General features: G+C 39.9%; 1 protein-coding gene across 1 annotated transcript in view; it reads right to left on the reverse strand.

Annotated features, from left to right (window-relative positions):
- Positions 1 to 16453, reverse strand: part of CTDP1 (CTD phosphatase subunit 1) — a 100083-nt gene extending 83630 nt beyond the window's left edge. The window contains exons 1-3 of the mRNA XM_083859344.1: positions 16437 to 16453; positions 2614 to 2697; positions 135 to 228 (exon numbers count right to left, since the gene is read on the reverse strand). Of these exons, the coding sequence (XP_083715470.1) occupies positions 135 to 228; positions 2614 to 2654 (135 nt within the window). The 5' untranslated portion in view covers positions 2655 to 2697; positions 16437 to 16453. The remainder of the gene's footprint in view (positions 1 to 134; positions 229 to 2613; positions 2698 to 16436) is intronic.
- Between the last annotated feature and the right edge of the window lie 223 nt (positions 16454 to 16676).

Below are 16676 nucleotides of genomic sequence, written 5' to 3' on the forward strand. Positions count from 1 at the left end.
CAAATTCCTCTTCAAAGGGAAGCCAAACTTCCCGTATCAAGTACATACAACATTTACAAAACCACTGCAATTAAGTTTCTCAGCTGTGGAGCTACTGTGAAAGGTGTGAACAAGAAAAGCATGATGGTACTTACCTCAGAGCTAACTTTCAGTTCTGGGACACTGTGAACCATTGATACAGTTGCTGTGGATAATGGCACGCTCTGTTTTCCATTCTTGCTTCGTATCCTAATCACATAGGGAAAAGAAGGTTCACATGAGAGAATAATAGTTTAGTGAAATGTTAAACAGACTAAAATCTGTAGCCTCAAACTAATCACCACCAAAAATGATTAAAAAGAGCTCTTTTAACTAACATATTCTTTTAAATTCTTGCTATTGCAAGTTAGTAGACAAAATGGATAGAGATCAAAGAAGCTCACCAGAAACACCCTGCAAAAAGTCACTGTAGTAAGTTATACTTCCATGCAATTATTTCATGACACTAAGATGAAAAGCATCTTTGTATTGATTTGCATGAAAAAACAAGCTATAAACTAGGTATAACCACCCAACCACTCAAATTTAAAACTACTCTGCTTTTTTTTTTCTGCAATCACTCAGCATGCAATTATCTACTTGTTTTCCAAGCCAGAGTATGAAAAATATAAGCAAAGGGTAGGCAAAGTTACTATCTGCACACAGAGTGCCTTACCAGTGACTGCGGCTTCAAAAATACCATCCAAAAAAAAAAAATCCCCTTAACATGCTCTTTCCATTGGCAAAAAACAGTGAGGAACTCTGTATGCCTGTGTCTATTTTATTTATGTGTATATTATACATACAGTCTTACTGGTATACAGATGTTTGCATATACAGATACCAACACAGAATAGGTGTCACCCTTGTGTGGGTACACGTGTGTGAGACAGATTGTACATAAGTGCACACACAAATACAAAGTCTTTCCCTGTACCACAGTGTATGACATTGCTAATATCCAGGAACAAAAGTATTTATTTAGTGTAAAGTTTACGTGTACATTTTAGCGTCTTACATTCTTTGCTTCAAAGTTCAGAAAACTTAATCTATAACTCTGAGTGGCATTTTAAATAAGCCTTTAAAAACTATTAACCATTTTCAGACCACTAGTTGTAGGACTACTAAGAATGCTGTACTTGCTCTTCTCCAAGCAAGAAAAGCATCAATGCTTTTGAATTGTATTCTGATGTAGGCTCAGCAGTCATAACACAATATATCAGATGTATAAGCCATTTTGTATAAAGTGAGGAAAAAGACATAAGACATAGTAAGAAGCATTAAGTGAAAAAACTTAATTTGTGTGGATTTATCAAATGAAATTATAGCAGTAGAGCAATATTTAGATGCAACTGTATTCAAACCTCAAACCAAGTATTTATTCAGGATAGACAAAGCCCTATTCATGATCATCCTAACTTCACTAGGTTTGCCAAATAATACTTGTTTACAAAATATTAACATTTAACTTTAAATAAAAAGTTACATTCAAACATTAACTAGGCTACTTCTTGCATAGCACTCTCAATATTCAGTTCACTTGTACTGGTTCGTGGGATAATGTTCACAAAACAATTCTTAACAATGAGCATGAATTAAAATGAAACCAAAGTATTTCCAGCCAAATGAAATGAGTATTCAAAATTAATTTATAAAATCCAGGCAACTATACAGCTTGTTGAAATAGAATTTGATATGCATAAGAAACATTCTCTTTACCAAGCATGAGACACAGCAAAGGAGAAACACAATCATCTCCTGAATGTGCTTTCTTTTTCAGCTATGGCTTAAATTCCTTTAGTTCCATGGCAGAGTATTTCACAAAAAATTAAAAAACAGTTAAGAAGCCTTAAACGGAAAGCACTGGAGACAAGCTAGCTCCCATTCACAGTACAAATGAAGCAAGGTCTTCATGACCTTGAGACGAATGAGACTGCTATTACCTCTCGGCTACTTGCACCTGCACAGATAAGGCTCTCAGGTTTACTAAGCAAGCCACTGTTGGCACACCATACAACTCTCAGTCTCAGTAGTGAGTACACGGAAAGCAAAGTGTGATGAGAATTTACCTCTCCCACACACACTCCTTATATTTTCTACCTGAGTTACCCTGCATTATCTCCATGAAAAAAGAGCATGCACAGTTCTTAAATCCTAAATGAGTGGAGACCTCAGAGCAGCCTTCTCCTTACCTTTAGCAACCGGAAGGGCCTAAAAGAGACCTGGAGAGGAACTATTTACAAGGATGTGTAGAGACAGGACAAGAGGGAATGGCTTTAAACAAAAAAGGGTAGGTTTCATTAGCTATAAGAATGAAATTATTTTCTGTGAGGGTCATGAGGCACAGGAAACAGCTTGCCCAGAGAAGCTGTGGATGCCCCACCCTTGAGAGTGTTTAAGGGCCAGACTGGATGGGACCCTGAGCAACTTTGTTGAGTAGAAAATATCACTCCTCACAGCAAGGGGTTTGGAACTAGATGACTTCCAAGTTCCTTCCAGCCCAGGATATTTTATGACTCCATTAGATGAGAGAAGGAAGAGTTTGAATTCCTAATCAGAAGCAAGAAGTTGGAGAAAAGAGCTGACAGTACTTACTGAGTTAAATCTTGGCCACATTCTGCACACAAGCCTTTCATAACAACAGGATGGCTGCATCCTTCCAGTCTCACCAAGACGGTCCTGAAAAAGAGACAGACATTCCACTTACAGAAGGCAGATTACAGGCACTCAGATTAGTAACACACAGATTGAATGAACTGAAAGAATAAATTCTGGTTATGACTTGAGTGTCAGCCCCTTAAGATACATGCTTTTGCCACAACATGGTAAAAAAGACAACCATGTAAATTTTCAAATTATTAATTTTCAAACATTTAGGAGTCACTGACTCATATACTAAGGTCAGTTTCTAACCACAGTTCAGCAAGGAAGTTTGATGAGAACGACTTTGTTTGTCCAGAAACAGTTTACATTCACTTAGATACAACTCCCCATTGATACCCTACTGAGCTACACAGTAATGAAAACCAAATGCGGAGACTTCAACATGACAGAACAGCTCAGATTCTCTTCTTTTAAAATCACTGAGACCAACCATTAACCTAACACTGCCCATCACTAAACCATGTAACTAAGCACCACACCTGCACGTCTTAAATTCATCTAGGGATGGTGTCTTGATCCTTTCACTGGGCAGCCCATTCCATTGCTTGACAACCCTTCCCATGAAGAAATTTATCCTCATATTCAGTATAAATCAGCCCTAACACAACTGAGGTAATTTCCCCTCCTCCCATTGCTTGGTACTTGGAAGAAGCAACTCCCACCTGGCTATAACCTCCTTTCAGGCAGTTGTAGACAGCGATAAAGCCCTCCCTTAAACCTCCTTTTCTCCAGACTAAACACCCCCAGATCCCTCAGATGCATCAGATGGGTGCTCCAGATCCTTTACCAGCTTTCCTGCCCTTCTCTGCATGTGCTCCAGGACTTCAATGTCATTTTTCTACTGAGAAGTCCAAAATTTAACCCAGGATTTGAGGTGTAGCCTCACCAGTGCCAAACACAGGGGCAGACAAGTTCTATACTAACTTCATCTTAGTTTATAATTTTCATGGCAGACATATATTGCTTCAATTTTCTCATATAAATATTTTAATTTCTGATCCTTAAGCCTTGCCTCACCACATCTTAAAATAAAGACATATGAGCTGATATTTTAGTCTTTCTTTTAAACAATGGCTAAACCAAACCAGAAATCAGAGCTGGAAACAGAAATGTGACATTCAATATTCCAATCACTTTAGAAGACAAACTCTACTTTTCAGTTGAATACTCCAACTAAAGTATTCCTCATCCAGTTATCAAAATCCCATGTCTTGAAAATATCATTATTTATTTTCTTTCAAACACTTAACAGACACTGTAAGAGACTTGTTTTTGTATTTTAGTGGCCCTCCACTAGTGGCAATTTGATGCGTGATTATTTCACAGATTTTATGTCTCCTCTCATCCCGCTATGTTTGCATTATTTCATTTGACTCTTCTCCCCACTCCCTTTGACAATATGTCTATCTTGCTGTCTTTTACCTTGATTTACTGCTAAGCTCCTTTTTAGGCTACCAACACACACTAATGACCATGTCAGAATTTTTCATCCTCATCATGTGTTTGAGTGTATGAATCAGAAATTACAGACACACCTATATGGCCAAACCCCCCTGCCCCTGCCATGGTACAAGCTACAGAAACATGCTTAAGAGATTACATTGACTGAGTTTATACCCCAAATGAATTGGTTTTCAATAGAAAAAAGACAAAAGCCTTTCAATGCCAGCTTAGAAGCCACAATATCTCTAGACATTCTCTACTTCACAGTCAAGGTAACCTCACGCTCCATATGAGGAGTATGCAACAGGAGAAGCTGGCATTCTCCTGGGCTGAGATGCAATTCAATATTGGGCATGCAAGAGCAAATATTTTTAAAAGAAAATTAGAGTTCAAAATTATTCATTGATACTGTTCATAAAAAACACCTCTGTACCTTATCTCATACCAAGCATTACCACTAAATAGCAGTTTTGTCCCTGCAAAATCTAAACATAACCAGAACTCCTGGCCACACTTGGGTGTGTCAAGATATAAAATATAATATACATGATACAAAGTCCTCTGTCATACTGTTCTCTGTGATGCTTAACCCAAAGGACATAGGAAGAACTTCAGAGCCCTGATAAATGTCTGAGCAACACACAACCAAAGGGTCAAGTTTCAGTTCCAGCTGTCAGGATATCAGGCCGACTTCTCTCAGGGAAAAAGCCCAACACTACTTAGTGCTACAGAAAGAAAGCCTGAACTCTAGGAACACCTGGGAATACTTAAATTTTAGCACATGTGTTTTAATTACTAAAAAGGAACAAACATAGACCTCCAGTAGAATGACTTTTTAAAATTTCACACCTGGAAGCGAAGTCAATTATCAGACAAAAGTGAGCTGAATTAAAGTGTGCATGTCTTGTTTTAAATGGCCGCATATACCAAACATAGGTTTAGGTTTCTGCCTGTTCTCTTCTCCAGGTTCTAAGTGAAACCCACTTAGAAGAACAGAGCCTTTCCCTACTTCATTTCTACAAAGAATAAACAGATTCCCCCTCCCATCCCCTCCAAATATGAGGACCTACAGCATACTTTACTGCTGGCAACATTAACAGCATCTTCCTCTTCTTCAGGGTCCACACAGTAATAAGCAGAGCTAATTGGCTACTTCAACAATAGCATTACAAGGAAACTGCCACAAAAGATGCAAAAATCTTTTTCTAGTTTTACAAACTGTCCCAGCTGTGCAGATGAGCCAGGTGAAGCAACTGGGTAAGAGCCACGGTGCTGTGACACGCAAACACTTCTCCTGAGCAATCGTGGAGGTGGTAGGTCATTCCAATACCAGCCTGAGAGCTAAATTACTGCAACAGAACCACAAACTACCTACGTGGTTTCTTTGGTACAATGAAACTTCAAACAGTAAATAAGGAAACTCACTCTGGGCCCCTATTCACATTCATTCCAGATGTACTTGTAAACAACACAGAAATCAGGTGTGTCATTAAGGTAAAATTTTATTTTTTGTGGCCACAATCTTGAATAGGAACTAACAGAATTTACCAACAGCCTCAGGATGCAGGTGACCATAAGCTCATCACTGTTCTCCCAGTACTTCCACACTTACATCCTGTTTCTAAACCAAGTCTTTTAGTAATATCTGTTTTAAGTCAGCAGCATGGTAAAGAAAAAAAAGGGGGAAAGCTTTCATGAAATCCAATACGTGGTAATCCTAAGGCCTGGTCATTACTGTTGACTCCAAATGGAAGAACTTTGTATGCAACATAACCATGGAACTGGTTTCTGGTAACTGAATTACACTGGAAAGCCAAAACAGAGTTCTCATATCTGTGCTACACCTCAGTTGTAGCAACCAGTTTACTGGATCACTGGAGGGAACTCACTGCAAACAGAAAACATTCCCCTAAACATTTTATTATTGCTTTTTTTTTTTTTTGTTGGTCTGTCCTTTTTCTTAAGCATGATCTAACACTTCCAGCAGCAAGTACAGAAATAATAGAACAGACACAAGAACTTCTTGAGATTTTTTTCCATAATAAGTTAACTACCTACATCAGGAGGGCTGGCCAGCAGCAGCACACGAGTACAATGGCCACAAGATCTCTTTGCAGTTGTCTACAATAAAGCTCAGTATCTTAAGGATACTCAGCATAAGACAAGAACAGAGAGGTTCTCTCTGTTACTCAGAGTCTAACCTGACTGTTACATTAACCATGGCCTTCTATCACAGCTCAGCTTCACTTCCAGAGTCAACAGCTCCAACGTCATGCTGCCATAGAAAGGCAATGGCCTACTTTCTTTACTCCCCACCCTTGTGTTTCCTCTGAAAGCCCACCCCTCCTCTTGCATTTCCAGAAAAGATGATTTCAGTACCCTGTAAGGTAGAACTCACCAATCCTAACCAAGTTTTCTGCTGGTTTTAGAGTCAAGCAGCTGGTAAGAGTAGTCCAGCAAGGGCGACTGATCAAAGCTGCAAATGTTTCAAAAATAGGGCTAAGACTGGGGAAAGACAGACATGGTCCAAGCAACTCACATTTTCTCTCCACAGTAACCAGGCCACTTTGCTAGAATTTGTTTATCTGTAAAGACAACTACCTTGGACAACTCCAAGTCATGGAAACACAAGTTTTAATTATTATTTTAAAGTCTGCTTCAAGGTACCATGCACTGACATTGAAAATATAGTGCAGTATAATGCAAATTTACAAGATGAAGCTACTACCCTTTACTGACTTGTAGCTCATGTGAGCGTTGGCAGCCAAGCAATTGCTGGATTTCCTCAGATCTGTATGGTATAAAGAGAGATGTCAAATACCACAAGAAACACACAGACCAAATTGTCCCTGTGATCATTTAAAGCTGCTGTCCTCAATCTGATGCCATATGCCCTTCCAGATTGCATTGGAAGATGTCTAAGTGTACTAATGCAGCAAAAGGAAATGCTGGTGTGCAAGTGAAGTCGCTGCCCTGGTTCAGCAAAATGCTCAAGGGGGTGTTACTGGCAAACTGTCAAGGGGTAAAAATACCAGATGAACACATTTTCAGATCAGTTATTAATAATACCAGCCACTACTGAATTAACCAACCAATCTAGAACAAATATGAGCACCAAATCCTTTAGTTGTCAGATGAAGTTAGAATCAACCTAAAGCAACTTCTACAGTTTCTTCAGTCAGACATTTTTGTTTGCTTATACCAGAACAGTACTTTGTGGTTTGTCTGCAGCATTTAGAGCCCCTACTAAGCGCCCTTATAATCAATTTACATCAAACTACAGCCTTTGTACACAGGACTCCAGTTTTGTAGCAAGGATGTTTTCAAAGCCTGAATCACCTTAGTCAAACCATGTAAGAGTGTTCAACAATTGGATTTATAAATTTATTTAATCCTCATCAATATCTGTGAGGAAGCAGAGAGAGTCCTTGAATAATTGATTAAAAATGCCAAGGATTCACAAGGACACCTGGCCCTTCTTGCTACAGGCACAACACATGGCCTCCAGCCTCTTCAAGCTGTTGGGGGGAATGTCCACTACACCTGACTTACACTCAAGGACAGCGAATACAGATGGATGCTTTCCAAATATGCATGAACCCCAAAGGCCTCATCCAAACAAGTCATGTCCTTTGACAGAATCCCCCCAAATCCAAACAAAATCCCCATACCCTAGCCTAGACAACTAGGCAACAACTGGTATGAGCAGTAGCTCACAGAAAGCACAGTTCACACTTCAAGGCATCATCTCAGTTCTCCAAAGCTAATGGGGAAATTACCGGTCTTGAGATTATTTTTCCTCTGTTAAATACAGACTATTCACAACTAGGAGTTAAGGTGTTCTGAACTTTTTTCTTCTACTTTTCAGGCAAAATACCTATTCAGGTTTAGACTGAGGTCATAAATGCCAACAGAAACACAGGCCCGGAGTTCCTGGGTTTTATTTATAATCAAAAAAACATTGTAAGCTTGAAGGAAGTCTATTTTCATGATTTTTAAGGCTTTAAGTATTTCTATTTACTTCTGGAGAAGAGTTTGCATTATAAGCAACAAGGTAACCCTCTTTCACCTTCTATGCCAATATCTGTGAACAGCTTCTTGCATGTTTCAAAAAGCCACTTCTAAGAGTTAATATATAATAAAAGATACAAAAAACCCCAAACAAATGGGCTTGCAGTGCCCTTTGTATAAAATCTAGTACATCTTTCAAACATTATTTACGTGGTTTTTTTTAATTTAGAACATTTAAAACCAGAAGTATTATTATTTAGAAGAATTCAAGACTTTTATTTTTTTAAGGGAAAAGGTAAAAATATAGTTCCCAATGCTTTTACATAGAACCCCTTCAAAACATTCAGTTCACACAGAATGAATTCAGAAGTGGAAAGATGCAAGCCTGTAACCCTGTAACTTGTTCATTTAGCAATAATAAGTATTTCTAATAATCACAGAAGAAAACAGCCTGTCATATCTCAGTAATTCATTTAAGCAATAAACAGTTCTGCAGCCCACTCCCCTCATTATTGTTATCAACTGCTGACATTACTTTTATGCATCTGCTTTTCTATTGCCACTTCTCTGACTGCAGTGTGAGCAGTCATGCAGTAGCTCTCGAACAGCTGTTGCAAAACTCCACCTGGGAGTTGAGGAACATCCATCTGACAGCAGGATCAATCCAAATCTATGCAATAAACCCTAGCAATCTAAGTGGCACTTACTCAAAAATTTGAAGTGGCTGAGTAGTGACTGCACAGCCTTCTAATTGACAGAACAGTAATTAACCTAAGCCTTGAACTTTCACATCACTTACTGAAGAATAGTACTTGCAGATGAACTGCTGCAAATCCAGACAACAGTCTTGGACTAATTCCACCATTGACTAATTTTTGGGTTTTTTCAGGCATACACCTCTCCTTCAGATAAAGGCACACAACATCCCCTTACCTCAGACCAACTTAACCCTGCATTCCTCCTACGCCTAGTCAAGATCACCTGTAATTACTGGAATAAATCTGGTTTGCCTCCTGCCCCTGTAGGTGCATATCTAGAGAAACAGAAACAGATGAACACCAAAACAGCCTGGCCATCAAAGCAGAGAAAGTTGACTGAGAAAGAGACAGTTTCAAACACACACAGAGCTGACATCAAAGCTATAAACATAGGCTTTACTTCTTCCTGTGCTAAGAAATCTGGGAGGATCCTGTGATCTCTCCCCCTCTGCCTTGGAAAGTTGCATCTATTAATAGAATATTACACCTTCTGCAAACTTTTTATCACCTTTCCCACTGAAACCATGCACTCAGGCAATCACAATCCCTTTGTCTGTTACTTCCAAATAAATAAAACGGGAAGAGGCTTAATGCAGGATGCACAATCCTCAACTCTAGCAGCGTCCTCCCATCCTTTCCCTTTATAAATACTGTGGCAAACTCACCTGGACACTACATCCTGCATGCTTTCCTCTAGGACTTAAAACAAATTAAAACAAATGAACACACTTACACGGGAAAAATTAACTCTTAACACCCTTAAGTGCAATCATGAACCAAACAGTCCTAAGTTACACCACAATGTTCAAACGAGGAGCAGCAGCTCCACATTTGACAACAACAGCATCATGTGAGCCCAGAAACCCAACACACTCTGAAAGCAGAGTACAACAGTTTGGGAAGCTGCTTAGCTTATAAAAGACACGTGTGATAAACAGCTGTTAAGTTAATGAAGTTCTCGAGCAATGCTTTCCTTGGCTGGGGCCACTTGCCCCACTCAGGGCCCTTCTGTGACAGCATTCACTCCACTAAGCTTGGACCAAGACCATTTTCCTTTCACACCTTTCTGAATGCTGCGAAGTCTTAGATGCAATTTTTAAACTAGGAAGTGCTAGAAGGCAAACAGTCAGTCATTATTCAATTCTACAGTGTCAAAATCTCTACCTTATGTTACACTTTTTCTTACAACAGTTGTACGAAAGCCATTTCTTTTGAGTTTTTTAAGATATTAGTGCAATAGTGACCTAGCAGTATCTCAACTACTGCCTTAAAAAAGGAAGCATTTTCTTTAACACAGCAACACTGTGTTAAAGAAAACCGGGGAAACCTTTCCATCTTCCAAAGCCTTTTTAAGACCAGTAGTCTCTCCTGTTGGTGACAGTTCAACCCTTCCCATATTTTGAATTCCATAGGTCTAACTTCAGCAAAACCAAACCTAAACAAAATGTATAATCAAGATCCTTAAACTGTAACCTGTAATGCATTACCTGCTCTCCCAGAAGTCATTTCTTGTTCCCCAATATGCTTTAAAAGGCAACTACTGCCAATTCAGCTACCCACACATGGTAGAAGACCTTAAGCTAACCTTTAATTTATTAACTATACAAAATAGATATCCATATTAGATATCCAGATATCCACTTTTTAAGTGACAATTTACAATGAACTGTCTATTTTCATTTCCCAAAAGGGGTCCCAAAAATTAAAAGCTGGCAGCTCTTTATTGAACCTTTAGGCCAGTATGTTCCATCCGCAAATATTTTTATATATTCTTGCTGATATTTAAGAATTTGCAATACTATCACCCCATACTCACTTTTATTCAGCAAGTTCAAATGCTTCATTAGCCATTTACCTAAGGGGAGTCTTCCACTAGGTAAATCTGACCTTGAAAATCCAAACTGTGATCCCTGCTAGGGCAAGCCCTTAAGTTAACACCAAACACACAGACATCAAATCAGAAAGGTCCAAGCAGACATGCAAGTTGTACTACCGAGATTGCTCAAGAGAAAAAAAACCTCCTTGTGTCAAGACAAACTTTAAGAACTAGTCAAAGCTGAAGTCTTGTCGCTCTCTTCCTTTCTCAAACTTTTCCAATCCCTCCCAGGACAAATGTCTATGTATTGTGCAACATAAAAAATATGTTGCATTGCAGCCCCCTTTGAGAATTTTAGTTCATGTGTTTTCTCTTCAGAAGAGAACATTTACAGAAAACCATGTGGCAGTTGCTGAGAAGAAACACCATGCCCATTTGCCTTTGAAAACTGTTTTTCTAAACAACTCTAATATTAAAGTAAAGCTCAAAAATGTCCTAAAGAAACTAGACAGCAATAACTAAAAAAGAAAATCCATTACCATTCGGGTAAAAATAAAATCTATTTCCAGCACAGACATCTACAAACCATCATTTTTAAAAAACTGCTATAACCTGCTAGTAGTCCTACAATGGAATGCATAAAAGACCTGTCTCATTCTGTCTGCTGGCCCACACAGTCACACACAGCAAAATGTCTTTCAGCTTGTCCTGGGTTGCAGTGTAGGATGTACACAAAGTATTTATTCTATCACCATCTTCATGAACTGTTAAAACCAAGTGGGGCAGTGCTCTAGTGTTGGGCTGTCTTTTGCTAATGGCCCATCAATGCCTGGCCCATGACTCACAGGTAACTCCCTCCAGGAGTTATCTCTGTTAATGGGCCATCAAGGACCCACTTCACAACTCCTCATCCCATTGTGAGATGCTCCACCCAGGGGGAGGAGCCAAGCATTCTCACCTGGATATAAGCTGGTATTTGGGACAGGACAAGCAGCCCTGACCCACTGGATTCCCAGAGGAGCAGAGCTACCAGACCTTTCTACAGGATCACTGCTTCAGGAAGACCATCTCATCTGGACTGCTCCAACCATCCTGGCTCAGGTTGTATTCTGACTCTGTCAGTGATCCTTTGTGTTACTGCATTTTATTTTATTTTACCTTTTTACCTTTCTTCTTATTAAATTTTATTTCTGACTTAGAGCCTCTCACTTGTTTTGCTTTCAAACCACAACACAGCTCAAGTAAGACAATCAACTCACAGTACAAACAAATAGAGCAGAAAATTCCCTGGTTTGGGAGAAACTTTGTAAAGATAAGAACGCTACTAAAGATTATCATACAAAATGCCAAATGGAACATACACAACCTCAAAAATGCTATTCCCCAGTGCTGACCTGTCATTTATTCCCTTGATGACTCTACTGGTGTTTACACAATCACTTTGATCTGACCTATCTATGGGGTGCTGCTGAAAGGATAAATTACTCCCCCTTCCCCTACACAACACTCCTGCTGAAGCAACTGAAGAAAATGAGGGAATTGATTACTAAAGACCATTTTAGAAGAGATTGGGCAGGAAGGACAGAAAGAAAAAAAGATGAGAAACCAAGCCGTCTTTAACTACACGATTTCCAACACCCTACTCAATGCAGGCAGAAGGCACTTCCAGCCAACTCTCATATCTGCACGAAGCAATCAGGAAACCATGGTCTAAGAAAGTCACCCTGAGAAAAACTGCATACACAAGGCTGCTACAACCACACTGCTGGTATATTCCAAGCCTGATGCCTGTTTCCAACCAAATCTGATGGAGCAGCTTGATCCTCTTAGATAAAGAAGCTCCTACAATGGCCATGTACAGAAACAGAATGTTGTCCTCTACCATTCAGTATAATGAGCTATCTTGTGGGCTTCCAACTTGTTAGGTGCCTAGGAACAGGAGAAAGAGAAGGCAATGAAAGACAAAGCCCCTCATTTAGAACTTGCATTGTTTTCACTATACAGTTCAACCAAACACCAGAGAGACAGGCTTCTTTTAATGTTTCTTAGTATCATAGTATATGGCAGAAAGGAGAGGGGGAAAATTTTAAAAAAAAAGAGTCACAAGTCAGAAAGATGCATACCAAAATTTACTAAAAAAATAATGGGATGAATTCAGGCATAAAAAGGAATTATACAATAAGTTGGGGTTGTTAAGTATTATTTAACAATCCTCAATATTCAGCACTGAGATTTTTTTTAGACTCATAACTTCATTAGATATTTACCAGGCTATTCTGAAAACATTTGTGTCTAACAAACAACAAGGTTAAAATAAACTGCAATTCACTAGCATTTTATTCCCCTTAAGATGATAAGATGCATGATACTGGGGTCTGGGGTCAAGTGGACAGTAAACAAGGCTGCGAGCCTGTGTGACTTTAGATACCCAAAAGAAGACATTCCTTTTAAAATATATAATCAAGTTTCTGGCACAAAAAAAATCAAGCAATGACACAAAAAACTACAGTTTTAGAGAACAAATCCCTACCTCTTTCCTGCTATCTTCTCTAACAATGACAAGTTGTGCTTCACTAGGATCCAGATAGTTTAAACAAGATTTTTATAACAACACAAATATACTCTGTAGAACAATGTGAATTTTTGCTATTAAAGGTATGTGGTAAGACACCAAGATACCCAGGTTAAACATGCAGGTAATAAATATTTCAGAAGACTCTTTTAATGTGAACCAAACACACGCTTGCAATAGTCTGTCCCATCAGCAGGGCAACCATTTTATATTAGAAATGCTTATATAAGTATTTGCATAAAGCATTAATACTGACTCAACCCAGCATCCTGACACACCTGTAGCACCTTCAGAATAATTAACCATGATGGTAACTGGCACTAATGATACACACAGAGCAGTACAGGATTTTTGGCATTTAATTTGTTGCTTCTGCTACCCATCAAAATTATGCTTCCTTGACATCAAAGGCCTTTCATTAACTGATTCCTGTACTCCCTGCTATTTACAGTCCTAAAAGGTTAGACACCCTTTCTCTCTCAAGTTCCAGTCTGACATGTGATGCAAGCCTACCTCTGCAAAAATAAGCAAAACCTACCTAGTGCCTGCCTGCCTTGGGCTCTCCCTTGGGGAAAGTCTGCACCCCTGACAATGCTACAAAGTGGGTAATAACATTACAAAAAATTAAGTGTTATAAATGTGCAAAACGACTTTCATGCAGCAAAAGATTTAATCTAATGCTTGATATGAAAAAAAAATCAAAAGTTAGATATGTGCCTTCTTAATTGGGAGAGACTTCTGCTAAAAGATGTCTTTATTTCCAGAATTATTATGACCTAACTGACATACAAGAAAATCCAGCCACTCATATTGTTTATCCTCAAATAAAAGGGTTTGATCATTCTTATCTTCTCATGTTCTAATGAAAAGGAAAAATATTTTGAATAGAAACAGTACTTCTACAGTGTTTCAGAATCTGACAAATACTTCCAAAAATCTTTGTTTCATTGAGAATTCAGCACTAAATCAGCCAAGTTCACTTTCCTGAGGGCAGGACAGCGTCTACCACTCTGGATAGTTTGGATGACAAAAAGGGCATCTTCTGCAGAAGATGAATAAATTTCAGCTATGTTACTTACTTTAATCACACCTGTGTTTTAATAATGCAAAGTCTTAACACATATTGAAATATTGTTGATAATTAGCAATATGTTTTTATTTCAATTCCACAAAATAGGAAGCCACAGGCAAGATATCAAATGCTTGCCAAAAAAAACCTTTTACATGACCAAGGAAATGCAGTTATGTCTTCAATTGCTGACCAGTTCCACTACCTATAGGTCATGCTTATTCTACTTCTTCACTTGAACTGTTCCCTTGCACTCACCCAGTAAATTCCACTGCAACATGCAACAGAGGAGCCTGACTGAAAAGTCAGAATTCCAGAAACGTAAGGCCTAGCAATGGTCAATATCAAATACCATCTTTCAGTTGTGTAAGATACAAATATCTGAGAAGCCAAGAACGGTAATAAAGAACACTGTATTTTCTAATTGTCTCAAAGCAAGGACTTACTAATTATTATCAAGTGACTTATGACCAGGCAAATCCAATAAGAACACTGTATAAAAATTGGTGGATTCCAGTCCATGAAGTTAACATTGAACAAAGCTAAAACTAAAATGCTACACCAGCAGGAGACCCAGACTACTTTAAATTGATTACATTTTTCACTTAGAATATTTTTAGTTTGGTTTTTCTTCCAAGTGCTTGGCTAACACAATGAAAAGACCAGATAAAGTTATCTCCCCTTCTATTCAGTGCCAGCAACATGAATTTCGTCGTGCATATGGCGTTTTAAAATTTCAGTCTGTACTTTTAAGATCTTTTTTAGTCTGACCTAATGTTTACTGTACCTTTGTTCTACATCAGGTATTAAAGATTGCCCATGCCACACTAGATGCAACAGCAAAATGCTGATGTGGAACAAAAGGAAAGGCACTGTATTATGTCAGAAAGAGATACCTCTATAGCAAGAAACATAGCTTGCACCGCCTCATGTTTATCATGACTGACAGATATAAAAATGCATCAGACTGGTTTTCTTCTTAAACCTTTGAGAGCACCCCAGTATACAGATGTTTTGCGTATACCAGTGACTTCCAGTCAAGAAAAGTTTAGGCCTGGCTGCCTAAAAAAAGAAAACAGCCTGCTGTCATAAAACGGGGAAAGTAGATTGTTTAACTGGTTTCCTGTTGAGAAAGAATAATCTGTTTAAAGTACATGGTAGCAGGCTATTTGCCCAATTTAACCCAGAAATCTGAGTGCCAACTACCTGTCAGGCATTTAACAATTAAAAAGTCAACCAACATTCAGCCCTATAAAGGCAAACCCATTGCTAAACTATAAGAAAAAAGAGTCTTTTTTTAATCCTTTGATCTTCTGAAAGTTAAAATTACAACACCAGGTTATATTTGTGAAGCCTTATACATTAAAACATCTACATTATTAAAAACATTTAGGCTACCAATATTATGAGTAAGGTACTTAGTAATTTTAAAACGCCTTGCCGCACTTGTTGTTTCCCATTAAAATTTCTTCTGTTAAGCACAAAAAGATCTGTTTGCTCCCTGAGTTTTGCACCAACCTAACTGCCAAACTAAAAAAAAGAGTATATTAAGAGAAGGGGCAGTAGGCAGAAACTGATGCACAGGAAGTTCCACCTGAATACGGGGAACGATTGTGCTGGTGACTGTGCACTAGAAGAGGGGCCTCCCTCACTACAGATATCCCTCCCAGAGCGGTCTGGATGTTATCCCGTTCAATATGCCCTAGGGGGACCCTGCGTGAGCAGCGAGGTTGGACCAGATGACTGTGGTCCCTTTCAAACTAACTCATTCCGTGATTGTGTGATTCCCAAGTAGCTCTTCCAGTAAGAGCTGTGTTTAGAGAACCTCGAGAGAGCAAGAGGGATGCCCAGGTCTCTGAGACAGAGCTCACAGCCAAGGGCTCAGCTCTGAAACACGGGAGTGGAGCACGATCCCTCGGCACCTCCCCAGCCGCTTCCTCCTCCTCCTCCTTCTCCTCGCGGGGCAGCTTCCCTGCGCAGAGCTCGGGAGGAAGGGCCTTTGTGAGCAGGGCCGGGCCCGGCCCCCTCGGCAGAGGCGCCAACGCCGCGTCCCGCCAAGCCCGCGCGCCCCCGCCCCGCACTCACCCGGGCGCGATGACCTGTCCGGGCCGCGCGCAGAGCTCGCGCACCACGCCGGGGCGCTCGGCGCGCAGCCTGCGCTCGGGGCCGCCGCGCTGCGGGCGGGCGGAGGCGCCGCTGGCGGCGGGCGGCAGCGGGGCGGCGGCGGCGGCGGGGCGCGGGGCGGGCGGAGGCGGCGGCAGCGGGGCGCAGAGCGCCAGCACCGACCCGATCTGCACCGCCGCCCCCACCGACACCTTCCACTCC

This window comes from Zosterops lateralis, assembly GCF_965231275.1.
Source record: "Zosterops lateralis genome assembly, chromosome: 1".
NCBI classification, from domain to species: Eukaryota; Metazoa; Chordata; class Aves; order Passeriformes; family Zosteropidae; genus Zosterops; species Zosterops lateralis.